Below are 22626 nucleotides of genomic sequence, written 5' to 3' on the forward strand. Positions count from 1 at the left end.
AGTCTGTTTGACAAAATACAGGTTTTGAAGATGAAAATTGGGAGTTCTTTGTGAGGTGAGAATAAGTTTAGCTACGATATTTACCATCAGTGATTTTTGGTCGTAATTTACTCTAAGGTGTTGGAGGGCTACTGAAAGATTCTTAGTAAGACATAGCTGACCTATGAAGCATTGTAAAGAGCAGAATTATTAAGCTGTAACAGCATAGATTAGGTCATTTCTGATCCGTATATACTATCTCAGCTATTAATACTTAAATAGAATTTAACTGACAGAAATAGTTTTGAGATAGGGCGATTAGAGTGAATTGCTGAAAACCACACTTTTCTTTTTAAATAAGAGACTGCCAGGAATGCAATATGTACAGCATATCTAAAATAAGATTGAGACAACTTGATCAAAGGCAACTGTTAGCAAAAGAGGGAGAATTTCTCAAAGTCATTAGAAGACTCAAGTGTTGGAGAAGGTGAAACAACTTTCAAATAGGAAATACGATGCACTTTTTTAATGATGGATGGTAATTAAGTATTTGAGTGATGACATTATGAGATCTTTACATGAAGTCTTTAAACCAATTCTGCAATACCTTTCTACAAATATTATGTCCATATTTGGCCTTCAGGTAGTCAGGTTAGTGATGATGATAATCTGTGCCAACCTTCAAGTTTCTGAATCCAAAGATGAGACACGATTTTTGTGTATTCCCAAGGCCCCAGCATTTATTGGTGGTAATTCTCTGCCTTTCCAGGTCTGCTTCGTGATCGCCTAGGTACCTATGATGTAGCATTTTACCTGGCCGGAGTCCCCCCCCTTATCGGTGGAGCTATTTTATGTATCATCCCCTGGGTCCACGAACGGCAGAAGTTAAAAGAAAGAGCAAAAACTGTTGATGCAGAAACTACTGAGAAAATGCTGGAAAATGAAAGCACTTTGGTGTCAGATGCTGCAGAAAAACCAGTCAAAGAAATGGAATCAGGTTTTTGATGCTTTCTTTTCCTGTACCAGCATAACTTTATTCTACCAAAGCTATGTTTCTACTTTTTGGCTGAAGTTACTATATGATACTAAAGAACTTCTGAACTATTGCTCAAATTGCAAAACTGCTCTAAGAATCTTTTATACCATTGAACTTCTTTTGATGAGTTGTTGAGTTTGATTTCAAGCCACGTCTTCAAGGTATTTGAAGTTTTGTAGCATTAGCGTGTACATGCGTAGTGATTCTGTGTGTGAAGAGAATATTTTTCTAATTCATCAGAATGTATTTCTGGAAGTGTGGAAGCTGTTTTTGGTTCACTGACCCAGGATTCTTCAGTAACTTTTATGGTCCATTCAATGCAGGCACACCCATGGGTGTTTTATACTGGAATATGTAGTAGCTCTTAAAACTGACTTAATTTGTGAAGTTTCTCAGGCTGTTTTACAGTCTTTCATAATTCTGTATCATGAACATGAGTATGCATATTTTAGATTCCCTTAGCTCTTTCTGAAATCATTTTGCATTACAAAGCTAAATTATTAAACGTCTGTTCTATTTTCTCTAAAAACCTCAGCTGGCTCAGTTTAATCATTCACCTGTTCTTGCATTGATTTGTATTTTCACAGTAGCCTCAACAAAGAACATCAAGGATGAAATTTCTTATGGGAATAGGTTTTTAATATGCACGAACTGAGCTCAGAATGCAAATACATTTAGAAGTAAAGCTGCTGAATGATAGATTCTTGAAACTTTTTTTTGTTTTGATAATGCAATACTATTGTGTGTGTACATATATCTATTTTCCGCTAAACCTCAGAATACCTGATAGTTCTGAAATTGTACTGACAGCAGTACTTTGGAGCAGTATTGTGAATTAGTCTAAATTTCAAACTATTCTATTGTACCTTTTAGGTTTTTATTTCTTTATTCTTAAAAACAAGACAGCTTTAAAGAATACATCTTAAGTGCAATAATATGAAGTTGTTTTTAACATGTGGAAATATACGTGAGCTATTAAAACAACATTCAACAATTAAAGATTTTTGCACTAAGTGAACATGCAGCTTTATTATGGGTCTTTACAGCTGTGTTCAGTTGTGTGTAGGATACAGCTCCGTATTTTATTCAAATGTAAAGAAATGTCTTTGCGTGTCCTATCTGTTGCTTACCATCCTAAATATGTCCCTATTACTTATGTATTCTTAGGTATTATGTATTATTTGTCAAGTGTGTATTTCTGAACACCTCTTTCTCTGAAAAAATATTTGAAAACATGATACTTTGAGATGAAAACATCACTGCTTTTCAGTTTATGATAAAACACTTCCAAGTACATTGTTTATTCTTGGATATGGATCAGCAATGCAGTGGGAATACTTAAATATTCTTTGTTTCAAGTCCGTTTAACACCGACCATTTTTGTCGTCTTCAGAAGTGTCATAGCAAAGAGTAAACTAAATGTGATCTTGAAGACTAAATGCACATTTAAATGCATTTTCTTAATCAGTGACAATGCCTGTCCTTTACTTAAACCACAGGGGGATACTGTTTTAAAATTATAACATTTAATATCCCTTCTGTTTCTGTTGTTTTTCCCCTTTTCCAGCATTGTAGGAAACTGCTCAGAAAGCCCGTGTACATTTGTGGGATATGAAACATTCTGTTAGCAGTACCATTACTTAGAGTGTTTACATCTATCAAAATGCAAAGTCCTTTAAACGTAATCATGCAGAGCATCCTAATTATTGCAGACCAGAGCTGTTACCTTGCTTTTATTGTAGAATTTCAATCCCTGACTCACGTGAGTAAGGCTGAAAGGAACTGGATTTTAAAATGTTAATGAGGTATGTGGAGGTAGAAAAAAAAACAGTCCTTAAACAGAGGTCCCTTCAGGTTCGCTGGGACTTTTGCTGCTTCTGCATGTCCTACGTACTTCTAAGAATGTCACTAAACGTTAATAGTATTGTTAATTAAAAACAACTACAAAGTGCTGCCTTCATTACAGAAACGATAACAGCCTATGATGTTCTTGTCTGGAGTATTTCTGCAGAACATTTTATTCAGTATTATCTTCTGTGTGGGCAATGCAAAAAATGGTGATTAAGATGTTGATAAAAGTCTCTTGTTTCCTATTGCTTTATGAAAAATTATTCATCACAGGTCTTAAATTTCACATGTTTAGCTTTGTGAGTTTTAAACCAAAACTAAGGTTGCTTTTTAGCACTAATGCAATTTTAAATTATTTTGACAAGACATCTTGACATAATTATGGCATCTTACTGACTTGGTGCTCTGTAGTATCTGTATAAAATATCTGGGAGAGAACATAAAGTAATTGCTGTTAAGTTTTATAAATAATATAGAAACAGCGTAACATTAATATGGATTAATTATTGCCAGACCCTTTAAGGACATACCTGTAAATAAAAATCCAAATGCTCATATTTGAGTAATTGAAAATGTAAGTTATCTTCATAAATATGAACAACAACAAAAAAAGAAAAGAAAAGAAAAGAAAAAAGAAAAAAAGACTCCAGGGAAAGGACAAAAGGACACAGTGAATAATCATTTAGGCGTGACTACTGTGGTGTTTAAAAGCAGCTAGTGAACTTGGGGTGTCAGAGGAGAGGGATGCAGAGTTAGGGTTAATGAAGTTATGTTGGTGTGATGATGTTGGAATAATGAAGCCATCTCCGATGCTAGTGCTTGTTTTACAACAATGCTGAAATTGGAAAGGCTTCCGAAAAATGTGAAATTTCAGAAAAGGTTGTAAAAAAAAAAAAAAAAAAAAAAAGTTAATGCATGAGAATTCTGTTAGCATCTTTACTGCTAGTTTGTATCTATGGGGGAAATGTCCAATAGAAAAAGCTCTGTATTGGACATAAGCATAAGAGGACTGTGCCCTATAAGGTAAGATGCAGTTAAAATAAAGAAAAGTTCAGATTGTTAGCAGTGAGGCTAATTAAACATTGAGAAACTTATATAAAGATATATAGCATTCTGTGTGCCCTGAGGTTTTAAAAATGACTGTCTCCCCTTAAAAAAAAAAAAAGTAAAAAATAATTAAAAAAATACAACACGTAGCAACTATTCAGTACACTTAAGAAAAAATAACTGCATGATGTAGAAATGCTTGTTACTCTGAAAAGTGGAAGAGAAAAGCACTGAATAGTCAATTTTACTTTGAATAAATGTAAATTGATTTTTGTAACGAAACTTAATTTTAGGTGTGAAAACTTGGTCAAAAAAAATTGTCGAACTCATATTTTGATGACCCAATTTATGTCAGATTTAATCTTGTTTGGGATAGATTCTAAACTTAAAATACTACTTTAGTTCAAAAGAAACCCTTAAATCATTCAAAGATCCGGATGTATCCCTCTCTCAAGTTCATAGTTTTGTATACATTGCCCCCCCATCCTATAAACAGAATAATCTCCCTCCTTTTAACTATTAAATATTTTCAGGGGAGGCTTCAGAAGAAATTGGGTAGAAATAAGTTCATTTAAGATGCTAGCGTGCTGAAATTTCTAGTCCTACTCTGCTGTAACTTAATGCTCCAGATCTTGAAACCAACGCTAATTTTGAGCAAGGGGTTGGTTTTATGAGTGACTGACTCTTGTGATGTCTCTTCAGAAGGCATGAGATCCTTGTAAATCCTAATAAATCCGTTCAGCAAAGAGTCTGAAATAATAATGAAGAACCTTCAGATTCTTATTTACATCTATGCTATGCAACAATACACAAAGCATAATTTATAAAAAGTATTGTTGGGTTTATTCTGGCTACATATTTGAAGACTGTTGAAGTACCAATCGAACGTACTCATTCATTTCAAATGAATGTACTCTTATATAGATTTTTTTTTAACCAGGCCCTTTTTAACATTTAAAAATTCTTCCAACTTTCCCTCCAATGACGATTCATGGACCTCCCTAAATTGTAAAGTCAAAGATGACATAGCCACGAGTTCTCTGGTCCATCCGTAGGGGCATATTTGCTATCAGGTGAGGTAAACAATTGACATTTTTCTCCTTTGGCTCCTCATATGTTGTTTGGGCATATACATTCCTGAATTCCCTTTGGAGACACTGGATTTTCAGTCGATGCACATCATGTTGCATGTGGACAGCACTTTTTCAGCCTCCCTGTTCTCAGACCTCTTCCCTGCATTAAACCTTAGCGTAGCCGTAGCCTGATAGATAAGGCAAGTTTTTGTGAAGTGAAGGATGAGGCCGAGTCAACTCAGAAGGACGCGAGGGCAGTTTTCACGCATACCAGATGAGTGCTTCACATATAAAATATGGACACTGCCATTTCAAAGCAGAAACGCCCTGCTCAGCTACTCGCATCGGAGAGCGTGTACCAGAGGGGCAGGAGATGCTTCCTTGCAGCCCTGAAGGAGGTGTCTGAGGATGCGAAGGAACACCCCTATCCTTAGGATCATCCTTGGGGGTCAGCTGGAGCAGCTCAGTGGTGAGCAGGCCGGGGCTCTACCACGGGGGCGTTACAGAAGCAGATTTTGGGCACCATGGCGCTTCTGTCAGATCTGTCCCCCCGACAACGAGTGTGTCTGCATGCCTGTACATATATATAAATACAACATGTTTTGGCCGGGGCATACACAAGCATTCTGCATTTAACTACAGGAGCACTGGAATGTGGGAGACGGCTAAGGAAATAAATAATTTCCCTTGCACGTTTCGCTGTTGACAAGCGTAGCGCCATTGCAATTCCAGAGTGAGTTTCTGGGAACGTTAACCAGCATATTTTTGGTATGCCTTTTAGTCCTTTATGTATGGTGTCAGCGTTTTAAATGTTTCAGAACCATGTATGCTTAGAGTGATTTTATACTAAAATGTGTGCTAATACTGATAACACTGTCATGTTTAAGTATCTTTATAGATATCATATTTTGTATGTTGTTTTTGATATAAACGATATACGTTTTGCTAGCCTTAACTCCATTCTTTAAAATTCTGCTTTCTTAGAAAGGTTTGAAAAGAAAAAAAAGGTGTCTAATGTCTTTCATGGTGCTAAAGTAATTGTGATCAATCTCAAATTATTCAGAATAAAGATGATAGTTCTTAAGTGTCCCATTTGTTACTGTGTTTATCATTTTTAGTCTGGTTCTCCTGGAAAGCTAATTTTGGAGTAATTTTGTGTTATATTCTGATACTGAATCTTGGGTGCGGACTTTTGTATAAAAAGCCCTTACAGCTTTTGTTACCGTTTATTCTGATTGGAAAGTCTCCATCGCATTTGCCCCTAAATTAATATATTGTGCAATCCATTTCTTTCTAATTGCACTGACTATCCAATTTAAGAGCTGTGGTTTATAAACCTGAACTACTGGCTTTCCAGCATTACATGCTTCTAAAAAGTCTATGTACTGTATTTTACTTTCTGGGGTTTATTATCAAACGCAGAGCAGTTTCATTCACAAAAGGCAGAAGTAAAATCGAGGAAGGGTGGGGAAACTGGTAGAGCAAACTCCAGTGGCATTTTAAAGAATTCTGTATGTTTTGCTTCATGAACTGCTAGTGTAATTGAGTGAACCTCTGATTACTTACTGGCCCAGCGCCAGATTCACCTCGACTTACCTTGGCAGAACGAAGCGTTTCCTCATCGACAGCCTCAGTAAATCACAGGGGTTCATTCACGTTTCCTTGGTAGCAGGGCCAAGTATTTCCTTTTCTTTAGCAAACATAAACAGTGTCTCCCCCCGATGATACGGGGGAGACATTCCTATTCGTTCTGGCTTAGGCTCCAGGCTACTTGTATTTCAAATTAAAATTTGAAAAAGATGTCTTTTGATAAAAGCATGAGTGTTGTTGCCATTTGTACGTCCTTACGGTACAAAACATCTTTGTAAGCACGAAAAAGGCAAATAGGCTTCTTTGGAGAATTCCTTATGGAATACATTACAAATACTTTTGTACATTTTTCATTTGGAATACTCTCTACCTATGGACCTATTAACAGAGGTTCAGCAGCGTTGTAACTTTGCACTGGTTGCAACGATATTAACGTGGCTTTGAGCAAACAGACTTAAATGTTCTCTTGCGTGGTTATTTCTCATAGCTAGATTTTTTTTTTTTAATATATATGCATACATCCACTCCTTCAGGTTATTGTGCTGGAGCTGTGCCTACAACATGCTAACCAGTGCCAGGAGAAACGGCATTGGGTTGCCAAGATCTGCATACAGTGGCTGTTATATGTGGGACATTTCTGTCCTGAACAACTCGGGGAACTAAAACAGACACATCGAACTCGGAATTATCTTTTGGGGTGTTGTTTGTGGGGCTTAAAAATAACACCTACTCTGAAAGGCAAATCCTTAAAGCCTGTCTGAGAGAGTAGCACCTCTGTGCTGAACAGCAATAAAGAAACATCTGAAAAGCCTGTGAGCTACTCTTGACAAGTAGCAAAGATTTATACATGAGTGTTTTAATTTAAGCTAAAAGGAGACCCTACATGTATGTGCATCTTGGCAAGCTTTATGAGCATGACATGACACATTCAATATAGAAGACAAGGAGACCTTTCATGCTAAGTTGTCTTAAGAGTCTGGTTTCAGTTATATGTTAACACGGATTAAAAAAATAAAAAGGCAACTGTTTTGTGTCTGACTCAGTGCATACAAAGTAACACAGTGAGAGCAAGTCACATTAATTTTAGAGAAATTGAGTCCAAAAAATATAAAAGCGACTTTAAAATAATCATCTGCTGTGTTCAGTGTATGCTGATTATGCCACCCAGGTATAATGAGAATGATGATTAAAGCTTGGCTTAGTTTCTCTCAATTGCTTTTGCATTGAGAAGCATACAAACAGACTGCTGGGTAAGTGCAGGAGTCGCAGCTTTCCTTGCTCGACACACAGCAGTGAAAACAAGGCCTGGGTTTGGTCCCTTTTTGCCGGGGTGACCTTTTATCAGCAAGAAAGTGCTTTAGGCCTTTGAAAGGTCTGCTCTTAAATGTTACTTTTGTTTGCCCAGAAGAGGGAGACCAAACGATTTTATATTTCTTTTAACAGAGGTTCCTAAAGAATTACTTTTTTTTTCTTCTTTTTAAAAACTATTTGGAAATTTAATATAGTTTTATTGAAGTGTTTTCCAGACCTTGGATTTGATCATGGGAAAATTTTAAGTTTTACATAAAAGAAAAGTAGAATGGTGCAAGTTAAGGTGCTCTTTGACTACCACACCTCGTTTGGATATTTGTAACTGAAAGGGATGTGTACGTGAAATTTAAAACCAGGCACACAAATTGAACTCCCTGAGAAAGGGCTTTTAAATCTCCCGATAAACACTGAGGGAACCTTTGGTTGCTATTGACCCTGACACACAGATAAAGTCCAACTAATTCTGAACAATTGGCAACAAAAAGCACAGGTTTTCCTGGAAAATCATAAAGGCTCCAAGATGAGAAAAGGGTACTCATGGTTTCATAAGGGCACTCTTAATTGTCTCCTGGATATAATTAAAGTAGTACTGCATAAGACTGTAACTATTTCGATTGTGTAAGCTCAGTAATAGCAGTTAAAAAAAAAATTTCCAGAGGCTGCAGATGGTTGGTCGCAGAGGTTGCAGATAAACTAAAAGTACACAGTACACAGTATTCTACACAGTATTCTTGGAAAAGGCTATATTTTTCTCAGGCACTAGATATAGATGAGATATAACTTGTAGCCACTATAGGATGCTGCCATACATGTGTTTAGAGTTAGCTGTGAAATCACCTCAACTTAATGTTTGAAAAACTGGCAGACAGAAACAAGTTGCCCACTGGGAAACTTCAGAAGAAGGAAAAACTGGAGATGAGAGATGCCTGAGCCAGCTGTTTGCTGGGAAGGAAAATATAAAAGCTTTACATCTTAGAATCAGACGCAGGACACAATGGAAAGAATGCCTCTGCCACCCCCAGCTACTTCAGGTTAGGTGTTTGACCCACGAAGCAACTGTCAGAGCAATCAGCTGGATAAATCCTTATGGGGTCACCGAGTCCAACTCCTGGCTCCACACAGGACCACCCAAAAATCAGACTATGCCTGAGGTTCGGTGCCGTGACCACTGCCCTGGGGAGCCTGTCCCAGTGCCCGACCACCCTCTGGGTGCAGAACCTTTCCCTAACCCCCAGCCTGACCCTCCCCTGTCCCAGCTCCATGCCGTTCCCTCGGGTCCTGTCGCTGTCCCCAGAGAGCAGAGCTCAGCGCCTGCCCCTCCGCTCCCCTCGTGAGGGAGCTGCAGGCCGCCATGAGGCCTCCCCTCAGCCTGCTCTGCTCCGGGCTGAACACACCAAGGGACCTCAGCCTCCCTTCACCCCCCCCCCCGCCCAACCCCGGCCGCCATTTTCTCCATGGCAACAGGCTGGGGCTCCCCCGGCAGCCCCGCGCGGGGCACGCCGGGCCCTGTAGTCCGCGCGGGGCGGGGCGGGGCGGTTCCGTGCTGCCCGCGGTCCGGCGGGGCCGTTGGTGGCGGCGGGGCCGTGGGCGCCATGGGCGGCGCGGAGCGCAAGAAGCACGTCCGCTTCGCCGCCGGGACGGGGGCCGGCACCGGGACGGGCCCGGGCCCGGCTCCTCGCTCCCCAGTGCCGGAGCGCGCCGAGGTGCTGGCGGCCGCCGGCCGCTGCGGCGGGGAGGGAGCGGCGCTGCGGTGGTGCATCTCCGGGGCGCTGTGCGCCGCCTTCCTGGGGCTGGTGAGCGGGCACCGCGCCGCGCCGCGCCGGGCCGGGCCGGGGGGGAAGGGGGAGCGGGGCCGGGCGCCGCGTGACGCCGCCCGGTGCGTTGCAGGGGATGAGCATCGCCGTGCTGGGGCCCACCTTCCAGAACCTGGCCGAGAACGTGCGCAGGAACGTGACCGACATCTACTTCATCTTCGTGGGCCGCTCCCTCGGCTACCTCGGCGGGTCGGTGCTCGGCGGGGTCCTGTTCGACTGCGTCAACGCGCACCTGCTGCTGGGTGAGCCGCCGGGACACGGGGGGCGTGGGGGGACCCTCACGTGTGGCGCCCCGAGCCCGAGGCTTGGAGCGGAAGGCCCCGCTTCGTGTTACGGGTGCCCTTCTGTAGAGCGTCGCCGGGTGGAAGGAAGCTGTGTGGTGAGGGGTGGCTCAGCTCGCCCGTTGCTGCCCGCTGGTTCATGCAGAGCGTTAGGGAAACTTGTCGCTTTGATGCGGCAGGGCTGAGAAATGGGAATCCAGCAGGTCTACCACGTAGCGCTGTTCCTCGCAAAGCCCCGTGCCGGTGCTGTCGCTCCCTGTGGCAGTATTCCCCCGGGTTTGGTTTCTGGTGCCGTACGTGTCCAGTTGTTACTGCTATACAGCATTATGTCCGAGTACTTGGGCTTGCTGGGCATGCTGATAGCCAGAAATGTTTTAGAAGCAGCAAAACTTTGGGTTGACCAAAAGGGGCCTTTGCTTTGCACAACAAAAGTACAAACTTTTCTCCTTTCTGACAAATAGTATCCTTGATATGGAAGCCTCATGCAACACAGAACCTTGTGTAATATCACTTTATGAGATGCATGTGTGAAACAGGTTGAACTGTCTGGGTTTTTACTTGCACACAGCTGAAACCGGCTGTGGAGGTGCCGAGGTACAGTACCGTAGGGAAAGCCATGTAAAACTCTTGCCTTTTTTAAAGCTCAGCTGAAGCGTTCATGGCCTAGACAAAGACATTGAGGTTTTGACTGGAGGAGCCTTAATCAAATTAGAACTTATTTAAAGTGGAAAACTTTATATACCAGCTGTGATTTTTGAAAGCTTGCTGCTTGGTTTGCGCCTAACTATGGAAATGTTTAAGGTCTATAGGAACAGCAGTTGATGATCTCAACAGCTTCCTGGGCACATTAAAATTTCCTCCAGTGCTAGGGCCGGCTGCTCGGCCGTTGGGTTGCCAGGGTCACGCTCAGAATCCAGAAGGGTGACGCTCCCTTCTGAGTCCCATTACCCTCTTGCTTGGGCAGGGGCTCTCAGAGCAGCTGCTGGGGCTCTACTTTCTCCTTCTCCCTTCCAGACGTTATCACAGTATAGCTTGGGTTGGAAGGGACCTTAAAGACCACCTAGTTCCAACCCATGTGCAGGGACACCTCCACTAGATCAGGTTGGCCAAGGCCCATCCAACCTGGCCTGGAACACCTCCAGGGATGGGGCATCCACAGCCTCTCTGGGCAAAGGAAACAAAAAAACACAAAAACCTTCACCTGGGGAGATTCAAACTCTGCCTTCTGCATTCCTTGAGGGCAGCTCTTTAATTGCCAGGTTGGGTTGGAGAATATGAGAAGGTCCGTTTTAATTTATAGTGTTTGAACCAAGTCTCTTCTTAATCCTCTGTGCCTACCTCTGGCTGTCGTGAGCAGTCGTGTCATGTAACATCTGTGCCTTTTCCTGTTTTCCCCTCCCTGCATCGGTTTGTCTTATTTGCTCTTGCTCTAAGATGTTGTTCAGCTTTATTTGTTCTCCTCCCTGTTCTTTATTCCTCTGCTCCAGAACTCTTGTAAAGTGGCTTCCCTTTAACTTCCTGATCTTTTTATATACAGCGGGGTCAGAGGTGTTTATGTCTGACATTTGAGACTGTACCTCTCAAAATGGAAATAGTACACCTGTGGAAGTCAGCATTAACTTGAAGTAGTTTAGTATTTGCTTGTTTTCCTGATGTATCATGGGGTAGCTGTTTGTTAGTAATGCTTGGAAAATACATTTCATCTCCAGATTCCTTCCAATTTGATAGCACGGCAAAAACCCAGTCTGAACTGCTGAATCGTCTCGTGTTTCCAGCATCGGAGGGCTGCCTGTAAGGGACTGTTGGCTCACGTAGCTATACCTCCCAGCCTTCAGCTGTTGAAACTCTGCTACTGTACAGATTTTGAATACATAATCTGTCAGGGAGGCTTTTAAGCACCAGTCTTCAGGGGAAGGTCTGAAGTGGGCAGCTGAGGACTCGCCGAGAAGCTGCTTTTCAGCTCTCAGTGAGGCAGCAGGGAAGCTGTCCTTGGTACACCCCATCTTTAGCTTTCTCCCTGTGCAGATCAGTAAGCTAGCCTTTCAAATTTCTTTGAAGCATGTATTTCACTAGGGTTCTGGATTTTTTTCTTCTATTTTTTTTTTCCATTTTGGAATTAACGTAAGCATTAATTGCATCTGTCATCACTGATCTTTAAGTATCTGCCACACCGATGATGAACTAGTGCAAGCTATGTAGAAGCCTAATACTGTATGTTCAAGGCATTCATTGCAGAATATTTTCTTATAATGGTGATCATAAGCACACAATTTAACTGCTGAAGGTCCTCCCAAATTTCAATAAAAATAAATTCCATCGGCTGTAAGATATTTTTCAAAATGGCATGTGAGTTAATAGTAGCAAAACTAATACAGTCAATGAATTGTTGCTAAATTTATGACGAGACATTTTGTATGTCGACATCTTAAAACTCCAGAAATCACTTGGAATACATTGCTTATGTGAGAGCAAAATAAAAATGAAAGTTGGCATTTTTATATGGAGGGTGCTTATTGGCTAAGGGGAATTTCTTTGTAGGATTTTACGAGTGCAGCGAATTTTAAGTGGGGCCAAATATAATACTGTGTAGGTCTCAGAGGAAGAAGTTCATTTTGCTCAAAACCGTTTTTTAATTCTTCTGTGGAAAAGTAATGCTTCTAAATCAAAAGTCTGCAGAAAAATACTTCTTAGTGTACGTGGTATAATGAGTATGCTTAGCAGCAGACGGTACCCTATTTGCAAATTAAACTTTAGCAAAATAGGTGTTTCTTGAAACGTTTATATTCTGATGAAACTCAATTTTTCCAAGTGTAAAATTGTTCTGTTGAGTTTTCTGGCTCCTTTTGCTAGTCGTGAGCTCAGGTAATGAGGTTACATCACCTGTTGGGATTATCTGTAACTTCAATAATTATGAACGAATTTTTATTTCTTAGTTTGCTAAATGTTCTGCAGGTTGAGTAGAAACTGCAGTATTTATGGTCTTTGTTTGTTTGTTTGTTAACCTCTTCAGCACTATCCATGCTTGGAACAACGGTTGGCCTTTATGGCATACCTTGGTGTAAGAAATCCCTGCTGCTGACCGTCCTGATGTCAGTAATTGGAGCTTCCATGGGAGTCCTAGACACAGGTAAGTGTGTCTACACACATCTGGAATTAAAAGAAGGGAGCTGTTTTATCTGGCCAGGATTCCTGCTGGATTATTCTGGTCCTGAGGCTTCAGTGTTTGTGTCTCTGTAACAGACACAGTTCAGTGTTTGTGTCTCTAACAGACTGAAGCGGTCTGGGGAGATGGGTATCTTGCTTCCTGGAGAAGATCGATGTGCATTACAGTGGGCAATTATGGGCTTAAAGAAAGTGCCGTGTGCCCTTTAAACAGTGTTTTTCTTTGAATTTGCTCATCTACAGGAAGCTAGCTGGGTTGCTGGTCGTTAGTACTAGTTGCAGTTGAGGATCAGAAAACAACCAAAATGTGCCAGTGGTGGAGTGTTCTGGAGTTCCTGCAGAAGCGGTGGTGCAGCTGCAAGAGGAGGTGATGTGCCAGCAGCGTGCCAACTTCAGAATCATAGAACAGCTCAGGTTGGAAGGGACCTCAAAGCCCACCCAGTTCCAACCCCCTGCCATGGGCAGGGACACCTCCCACCGGACCAGGTTGCTGAGGGCCTCGTCCAGCCTGGCCTTGGACACCTCCAGGGATGGGGCAGCCACAGCCTCTCCGGGCAGCCTGTGCCAGGGCCTCACCGCCCTCTGAGTGAAGAATTTTCTCTTAACATCTAATCTCAATCTCCCCTCTTTTTGTTTAAAGCCGTTACCCCTTGTCCTGTCGTTATCTGCCCATGTAAAAAGTCAGTCGCCATCTTTTTTTTAAGCCCCCTTTAAATTCGGAAAAGCCGCAGTGAGGTCCCCCCTGAGCCTTCTCTTCTCCAGGCTGAACACACTGAGCTCTCCCAGCCTTTCTCCATAGGAGAGGTGCTCCAGCCCTCTGGTCATCTTCATGGCCCTTCTCTGGACCCTCTCTAACAGCCCCACACCCTTCTTGTGCTGGGGGCCCCAGACCTGGACGCAGGGCTCCAGGTGGGGCCTCCCAAGGGCAGAGCAGAGGGGCACAATCCCCTCCCTCGCCCTGCTGGCCTCACCTGTGTTGACACAGCCCAGGATGCAGTCGGCTTTCTGGGCTGCAAGCGCGCACCTGCTGGCTCATGTCGAGCCTTTTGTCCAGCAGAACCCCCAAATCCCTCTCTCTCTGGGCTGCTCTCAATGAGGAGCTCTGTTGACATTAAAGGCAGCCTGTCACAGGATCCAGCAGAGAAAACAGAGATGTATTCGATGCCGTCGGTAGGATCATTATGCTTGGCCCCTGGATTCAAATTTCTTCATATGGGACAGTGCTGTGGGCTTAAGGTAAAAATTTCCTCAGTAGGAGCTGCTTGAAAGCCAGGCCTTTGATACAGGGCGGCCTCCCAGCCTGAGGAGGGGTGTCAGAAGGAGCTAAACAAGGCAGTAGGATGTAGTTTAATTAATTTGGAAGAGTATTAGTGATGGGTGACTGGGGTTGCTGTACTGCGGCACAGGAATTTGATTACTGTCCTTATTCTCCTGCATTCTTCTTGGGGGGTATTTAAAAATCTCTCTCAGATCTTATTTTCTGGCATTATTTTTGATCCGAGGGTACTGTAGTTTGACCTCTGCAGGAACATTTTTATAAACCTTTCTGCTTCTGGAAATACCGTAAACCATTTGAACTCAGGTGGGGTAGTCCCTGCTCGTGAGGTGCGAGCGGTTCTTGGGGTTTCCTGGGATGTGTAATGAGACCTTTGGTTCTTAGCACCGTGCATTGTTGCTTTTAAAACTTACAAAGATGAGAAGCAGTTAGACTGGCTATTTTGGGGAAAAAAAAAAAAGAAAGGGCTGAAAAAGCTGCAAATTATAAGTGAGTGTGACGGATGGTCTGTTAGGACAGTAGTGGTGGTGCTTGAGACTGCTCGATGTGCTGAGGAGCCTTCAATTTACACCCTCCTCAGAGCGAGGGGGAGAGCTTGGGAGCGGCTGGCCGAGGCAGATCCGTCACATCAGCTACAATGGGGGCATAGACAAATTGTCACGTGAGGTAATTAAGTACAGCTCGATTAAGCCAATTTGTGGCTCTTTGTTTTAACCGCTGCGAATACCCTCCGAAATTGCAACCAGGCACGTGAGCTTAAGGTGCAGAATGACGTTAATTACACTTCCGCGCATTGTGTTTGCTAAAGTGGGTAGTATCGCAAGTGGAATTCAGAATGCAGAGGTTTTTTTTTTTTTCCTTTTTGAAAGGGTATCTGGTTTAAGGCTGAAATGAACGAGCCCTTCTCTCTCCAATCTGCAGGTGGCAATGTGCTTGCACTGAACACGTGGGGGATAGAGGCCGGACCGCACATGCAGGCTTTGCACTTCAGTTTTGCTATAGGTGCGTTTGTGGCTCCGATTCTGGCTAAAATGGCACTGGGAAGTTCCGAACCTCGAGACCTTCCAGTAGGTGAGAAGATAAACCAGTCTGTCCCGAGACCTGTGCCCACAGCGTCGGCTCCGCTAGCGCTGAGGCACCGCCTCGGTGCAGAGTTCCTGTGGTCCTATGTTGTCATAGGGACCTACCTCCTGTTTGTGTCCTTCTTCTTTTTTATTTTGTATTCAAAGAGCGGCGCAGCTCGAGACAAATCAAAGGCTTCTGTGCAGAAATGCAAGGTTGCCAAATACCACTACGCCCTTATCATTCTCCTTTTCATTTTCTTCTTCTGCTACGTGGGAGCGGAGGTTACTTACGGCTCCTACATATTTACTTATGCAAAGGTCTTTGCTGAGATGAATGAAAACGAAGCTGCTGCTTTGAATTCTGTCTTCTGGGGTGCGTTTGCTGCTTGCAGAGGAGTGGCAATATTTTGTGCTGCTTGCCTATACCCTGGTACTATGATCCTGCTGAGTCTCCTCGGCTCCGCCGTCTCCTCCTCGTGCTTGGTGTTCTTCGCGCAGTACGCGGTTTCCCTGTGGGTTGGGACGGCTGTGTACGGAGCGTCGATGGCCACCATCTTCCCCAGCGGCATTTCCTGGATCGAGCAGTACACGGTCATACAGGGCAAGTCGGCTTCCTTGTTCGTGGTCGGAGCCGCCCTTGGGGAGATGTGTATCCCCGCGGCGGTCGGGTACCTCCAGGGGCAGTTTAACCATGTCCCCGTGGTCATGTACACGGCCCTGGCAACCTCTGCCGTGACGGTGCTGCTGTTCCCCGTGATGTACAAACTGGCCAACGCTCCCGGGGAGAGCGAGTCGAAAGCAAGGAGCGAGAGCGAGGACCGGAAAGCTCTGTTGTCGAATTCGGGGCTTAACGAGGACGAAGAGGATGAGGAGGATGCGGGAGAGTGGAATGAAGCGGACTTTGAGGTAATAGAAATGAATGATACACTGAGAAACTCTGTGATAGAGACCTCCCGTAAGATACCGGGGGACTCTCCAGCCAAAGTCTCCCTCCAGCCACATCCAGACGATGTTTTGGGCGATTCTCCAGCGGTGGCTGGCGGCTCCCCTGGGAGAAAAAATGCAAATTCCGACCGGGAGAAGAATGATTAAAGTAAAAACTGTTTTTTTTTGTTTTTTTTTTTTTTTAAATGGAAATGCAACTGAATTGTAGCTGTTCTTGTAAAGTGGCTCAAGGATCTTTTCACAGTGGTGCAGAGCTGAGCGTTTCATTTCTGTGTTTGTCCGGTCCTTCCTCCTTTTCCAGTTTCGGTCCGCAGCGAAGTATCTCGGAGCGCAGAAGTCCGTGATGATGTGAATGTGGTAACATGATGAAATGTATAGACTATACCGAAAATGTTAAAACATACGAGATGTTTTCTAAATGTCAGGCATGCGTGTAAGTAATTTATGCTGTAAAATGAGCTAGCTAGGAAGGAGCTGCTCAGACCGCGCAGCTTTTTGGAGGTGGGTGCAGGGTGCAGTTCCGAGCTGCTTGGTCACAAAATGTTTCCATCGGAAATGAGAGAGATCTGCTATCTGTGGTGCTGAACTTTCTTATCTTGTGAAGGAAGAATGTTTCTACTGTATTGAAATTTGCGTGTGACAAGCCAGGGAATCGAGTTAAATTTCAGGTGATGTCTGGCAGCTGTGGAGTAGTTGTCCTGCTGGCAAACTACATCCTTGTCTGGTTCTGCCACTAAGATGAGAAAAAAATCCAGATTAATTTTTAGGAGTGGAACTGTGACTTTTGGGACATTTAAAAGTGTCGTGTGGGAAGGGGGGACAAAATGGGTCATATTTATCAGTGTAAGGCTTGGCTCTGATTTACTAGTTAAATGATGTTGACAAATCGAAGCTGAAAGTACTTGTGATTGTTGTTATGATTTTAATTACTGCACTACCACTGAAATCAAGTTTATGAAGAAGATAAGTGATATGTTAGATATAATTTTAATATATGGTATTGACACAGGGCCGTGAGATTTTAAGCCTGTTGCTTACTTTGAAGTTGTAACAACTTTTCTGGCTTCCTGTGCCAAGACTTGCACATAGCAATACGTTACAGTGCAAATTTGAAAATGAGATGGAATTATTGATGAGACAATCCCTTCGGGCTGTGCTGTGTCATCGCTTGCCCCAGACCAGTTGGGTTGGTGCCACTCGGCTTTTGTTTCTGTGGGTAGTGACTTACAGGTAGATTTTTCCTAGAGGAGAAGCAGTTTGCATTTGTGGATTCATTGCTACGAAGGAGGAAGCCCTCAGGAGTAATTGTGTCAGCAGGCACTGCCCTGTAAGAACAAAAACGCAGCAGCTGATGGCAAAATCTGAAACAGTGGTCTTGCAATTTATCTACTTGAAAACCAAAATTTGTAAGTTAGTATTTTTTAAAGCTGTATGATCAGAATATTTTAAAAAAATTGCACTTTTCTTAGCATTTTTTTTTTGCTAAGAACTTTAATTTACTAACACAAGAAAGAACTCTAAATGTAACATAGCACAGAAACTTAGATGTTTGATGTATTTTCAGGTCTGTTTTGTTCCTTCTCTCATCCTTTGAGTGTTTAACCTGGAACCTAATGGCATTTTCCTTTCTTTTAAGAAGTTGATAAGAAGCAGGAATCTACTTGTAGTGAAAACTGTTTTATTCTTTTTAATCTTGAGATGTTAAAGGGCCTCCTTGTCCTGCTGCTATAGGCATTTAAATGCCATTGCATATTTGCCTGATTCCTCTTTCCTTTTCCTTGTGTGCTTACTTCTGTGGCATCTTTTCAGTGCAATGCATGAACTTGCACTTTAAAATATGGATTTGTTTTACTTGCTACGCAAGGGTTTTCTTTTCTGCTTAGAGTTTTTCTAAATGCTTCTAATTATAAGCCCAAATCCCATTCTTGCTACAGGTGACAGGGTTTGATCAACAAAAGTAAGTCTGCATGGCCTTACTCATTCAGTAAGTTTCATGTAATAACAATAAATGAAATGGCATGGCAGGAAGAATGATTCGCACGAGTGCAGATAAAGATTAGATTTCTTGAAGTTTTCTTTTTCCCTCCTGCACTCTGTAATAACTGCTTCATATTTGGAGATCAGGGAGTGTTATCTGATGGTATGCCCAAATCCTGCTGGTGGGTGGAGAGGGGAAATATTTCCTTCTGCCCGCAGGGAGATCACAGGTTATCCTTTGGGTTCAGTAAAGGGCAACCAACAACGGATACAGAAATGGGTATATGGCAGTGCTCCACCGTAGTAGCCATCCATCTGCTTTATCTGAATTCAGGTAAAGTCCTAACTATGTTTGCAAAATTAATACAAGACCCCATGAATGTCCTAGCTGGAATAGTTACCAAAATACTAAACCTTTGGCTGGCTTTCTGTCTGAATTAGAAGTAACTGTAATTAGCAGTTTAAAAATGGCGCAATGGGGACTTCTGGTGGTGGGAATCTTTAGTGATTTTACAAAAGTCTCCACATACCTGAGATCATGTTGACAGAAAAAAAAACCCAACAACCTAGCTTAAGAAACCTACCTGAAACCAGGAAGATTTTTAAATAATTCTCAATTCATACACAAATTTTTGAATGAAATTTCAAATTGGAATGTCCTGCAGGTAAGATTATTCTCAGGGATAGTTAACAAATGTTGCATAATCAAGTAGTAGAAAACAGGAAATGAAATTTAAGACCCCCCCCCATTAAGAAATGTGCTCTAACCTATATATATAATTCGTGTGTATATACGCTACATACTATATATATATGTATGTTGTACATATATATTACAACAAATGTAAAAATACTGTGCAAAAAGAAGTTACTGGCTGATAACGCCCACCTAAGGCACGTGAAGTTATGAGGCGCGCATCATTGTTGTTCCCCTTACAAATGCTGAGCGCTGAGCAGACGGCACAGAGCCGCAGCCTGGAGCGCTAAGGTCAGTGCATGCTTCTACAGAAAGTAAACGGCACAAACCAGCAGCAGGATGACACGGTGGCACTTACCTACAGGTCTTGGGCGGCAGCATGTAGCAGTGTGTTGGACTGATACCAAGAGCTTTTGGCTGGACGACCTCTAAATTGCGAGGTGTCTTTGCCAGGACTTGGCGCCCTCAGTGTCTTAATGCTGGCCTCAGACTTGACTTGAAATGGCATACACCTCTATAACGTGCTCTCCTTACTCCCTAAATGCAATGCTTTTAATGTCAGGGGCTGCCCTTTAATGAAAATGAAATGTTTAACCCAATTTAAGATTAAAGCAGCTCGAAGACATTTGCAGTGATGAGGCCGGCCCATAGCAGTTCTCCAGCCTTGATGTTCACGGCTGCAGCTTTCTTCCTAGTTAATTGGATTTTTGGTGCTCCTCAAGACTTGTTTTAGAAAATGAATATTAGTTTTCATATGTTTAAATTTCCAACATAAATTACTTCTTGGCATATGTAATCTTACAGTTAAAGTGAGGATCTGTTTACAGTGCCTTTTAAGTTAAGGGTAAAAGAAGTGTTTAAGCTTTATGGAGGCTCTTTTAAGTGTTATGGGTTGAAATTAATACAGTAAACTGTATGACCTTCCTATTGCCTTGTTTGTGCTAGAGACTCATCCTAGTGCAGGGGACAAGAGCTGCGGTCAGTGGGTTAGGTATCTGAATTTAATAACATTCGTATCTTTGTCTATGAAAACAGGAATGGGTGTAAGACGGTCATGTGCCCATTTCCTCTAGTGTCAAAGGTAAAGTCTTAAGAGTTAAATGTCATGTAATATTTTTATTTATCCCTGAATCAGCCCCAGATGCTGGACTGTACTGCAGGCACTAAGGCGTTGGTCCTGGCATTTGCACTTTTACTCAGTAAATGACCATACAGTGCAAGAATGCAAGAGCAGGCAAAATTTTGTGCCTTGATTTTTTTTTTTTTGTTGTTACTTTGCATAAAAGCTCCTAGCAACCTGCGTATGTTCTGTTATATATGAAAAGGTTTTATTCTGCTTGTTGTGGGTTTACATTGTACTGTATTGTGTGAAATTTAATAGACTGACTCGTATCTTGAATGTAATAAATTCTGAACTGGAGGAGGCACTCAGGTTCCTTTTATGTAAATAAAGTTTTGTTCTATTTTTAAAAGCTACTCTGGACTTCTAAATTTAAAACTCACTCCTTTTTAGACTAATGGAAAACAACTGGAAATGTTTCTCTTCCTCTTTGGAGAAGGCCTCCAGGAATTGATACTGTGGTTTTAGATCACAAAGTTTAGGCTGGAGACTGAATTGTGAATTCTGCTGTCAGCAGTCTTGCTTTTGATGCTATTCATGTGCATAACGAGGGAGACAAAGGTGTCTGCAACTGGGTGTTACAAAGAAGCAGTGTAGAGATTTTTACCATATCATTTTATTCAACTTTAATATGGTTTCCATTATTAACTTCTAAAACAAAATGATTTCCAGTTTAGAAAACAATGCACTGACCACATAATTCCTTTTCCATTTTATACAGTTATACAAATATTCTAAATACACATTTTGTCAAGATGGTGGCAAATAAGATTTAACTGTACAGTACATAAGGAAAGAAAATATTTTAAGCATATTTAGAAGCAATAGAAATGTCTATACAAAACAAGCAAAAATGGAATAAAATTTTATATTTAAAGTATTGCAACAGTCCCACAGGTTTGTAACAAAAATGTCTTTGCACAGTTCCTCACAATGCCCCATTAATAGCTAAAGCAAGACAGCAATTTTTAGAAAATAATGTTTCAAAATGCTACACATGATACTACTGTTTGCACAGTCTGATCAAAATAACAATCTACTTGGAATCAAGCAAAACTTAGGAGGAGATATACCAACCAACTTTAAAATTATCTGTATAAAAGTCATTGCACATTATTTTACTCAGTTGTTTGAAAAGTAAAAAAGTGTATTTACAAAATATTTCGCAGACAAAATTATAAAGTGAATGGATAATATATAATAACACGTCTTGATACTGACAGTTCAAGAACACACACTAATGGTTTTATCGTTTCAAGGTTTTCAGTGCTCCTTCCCCCAGGAAGTAAACTTGACTTCTACTTTGAAATGGATTTACAAGATGTTACACATAGCTATTTCAACATCAGCATTATAAAACAGTATGTTAGAAACATGAAAGAAAGAAGGAATTTGTACATCTTAAAAAGTGAGCTATTCATAGATCAACAAATGTATTTATTTATTTTTTTTAATTTAGTTAGGATAAGTGTTCATTATTCTTCAGATAACAAACCCAACAGTTAAAATGGAAATCCTGGACTAGATGAGTTGAAAAAGCACCATGCACAATAGTCTTAGTGTGGTAAACACTGAAAAAAAATAGCACCTGGAATCCTGTAACAGATCATTTAAAACTGGTCAAGTAGCTGGCGAAGATACGGTGCCTTTGATAATTCTCTGCTCACTCTGGATAGCTTGAAAAGTACGGGACAGTTCAGGGAGACACACTGGATCTGTCGATCAAAGCAGCCTGTACAGTTCTTGCATATCTGGATCGCACACGAAAAAAGCAAGACAGATTATTTTAAACTTAACGCAAGGCTACAAAGCTACAAGACTAGTACGTCCTTGACGTTTTATCAGCAGAACAGGCAGAGCCCTGCAGGCAGCCAGCACCAAGCTTTTCCTGAGCACAGAGGCTCCAGGCAGCTCTCTCCTGCCCCTGCCGGGCAGGTAATTTTGGTGCTAGCGCCTGGCAGGCAGACATCTGCTGCCAGCTGGGCACAGGTCAACAGCTTGGCCGTACAGCGTGTTTTTCACTTCTACTCATACGTGGTGGCACTTGGGAAAACATGCTAAATAGCTGAGTGGATTCAAGTGGGGGCAGTGTGGTATACTCATGATAAACCTACCCTGTAGAAAAGTTTCCTAGTGGAAAAAGACAAAAACTGTTATTCTGCAGTTACTTGCTATGCAGGAAAGAGACTTCATTAATAAGCTACTCCTATTTCAAGATAAGCTTCAATTAGAGCTTTTACTTTCCAAGTCAGAGTCAATCAATCCCAAGACCTAAACACAAAGGCAGGTCTGACTGTTCTCTTTGTTCATGGAACTGCTCATTAACATAGCCAACGCTGCTTGAAAGTATTTTTAACGTGAGATACTTGATTGAATAAAATAGCAGCAGGCAGAGTTTTTCCAAAG

At 42.1% G+C, this 22626-nt stretch overlaps 3 protein-coding genes across 3 annotated transcripts in view; 2 read left to right on the plus strand and 1 right to left on the minus strand.

Moving 5' to 3' along the window:
• SLC16A10 (solute carrier family 16 member 10) overlaps positions 1-3466 on the plus strand; it is a 70046-nt gene extending 66580 nt beyond the window's left edge. The window contains exon 6 of the mRNA XM_040553860.1: positions 749-3466. Coding sequence (XP_040409794.1) covers positions 749-984 — 236 coding nt within the window. The 3' untranslated portion in view covers positions 985-3466. The remainder of the gene's footprint in view (positions 1-748) is intronic.
• A 5995-nt stretch (positions 3467-9461) lies between these two features.
• Positions 9462-19036, plus strand: MFSD4B (major facilitator superfamily domain containing 4B). Its single transcript, XM_040553859.1, has 4 exons — positions 9462-9677; positions 9772-9940; positions 12990-13106; positions 15339-19036. The coding sequence occupies exons 1-4, from the start codon at positions 9477-9479 to the stop codon at positions 16571-16573; spliced, it is 1722 nt and encodes a 573-aa protein (XP_040409793.1). The 5' UTR covers positions 9462-9476; the 3' UTR covers positions 16574-19036.
• REV3L (REV3 like, DNA directed polymerase zeta catalytic subunit) overlaps positions 17898-22626 on the minus strand; it is a 125144-nt gene continuing 120415 nt past the window's right edge. The window contains 1 exon segment of the mRNA XM_040553862.1: positions 17898-21971. Coding sequence (XP_040409796.1) covers positions 21831-21971 — 141 coding nt within the window. The 3' untranslated portion in view covers positions 17898-21830.

This window comes from Cygnus olor, chromosome 3 (genome assembly GCF_009769625.2).
Source record: "Cygnus olor isolate bCygOlo1 chromosome 3, bCygOlo1.pri.v2, whole genome shotgun sequence".
Lineage (NCBI taxonomy): Eukaryota > Metazoa > Chordata > Aves > Anseriformes > Anatidae > Cygnus > Cygnus olor.

Excerpts from the sequence above, each read along its gene's own strand:
- MFSD4B (XM_040553859.1), top strand. The coding sequence starts at position 9,477 with ATGGGCGGCGCGGAGCGCAAGAAGCACGTCCGCTTCGCCGCCGGGACG. Across the intron at positions 9,678-9,771 it reads GCGCCGCCTTCCTGGGGCTG|GGGATGAGCATCGCCGTGCT; the intron begins GTGAGCGGGCAC and ends GGTGCGTTGCAG. Across the intron at positions 13,107-15,338 it reads CATGGGAGTCCTAGACACAG|GTGGCAATGTGCTTGCACTG; the intron begins GTAAGTGTGTCT and ends TCCAATCTGCAG.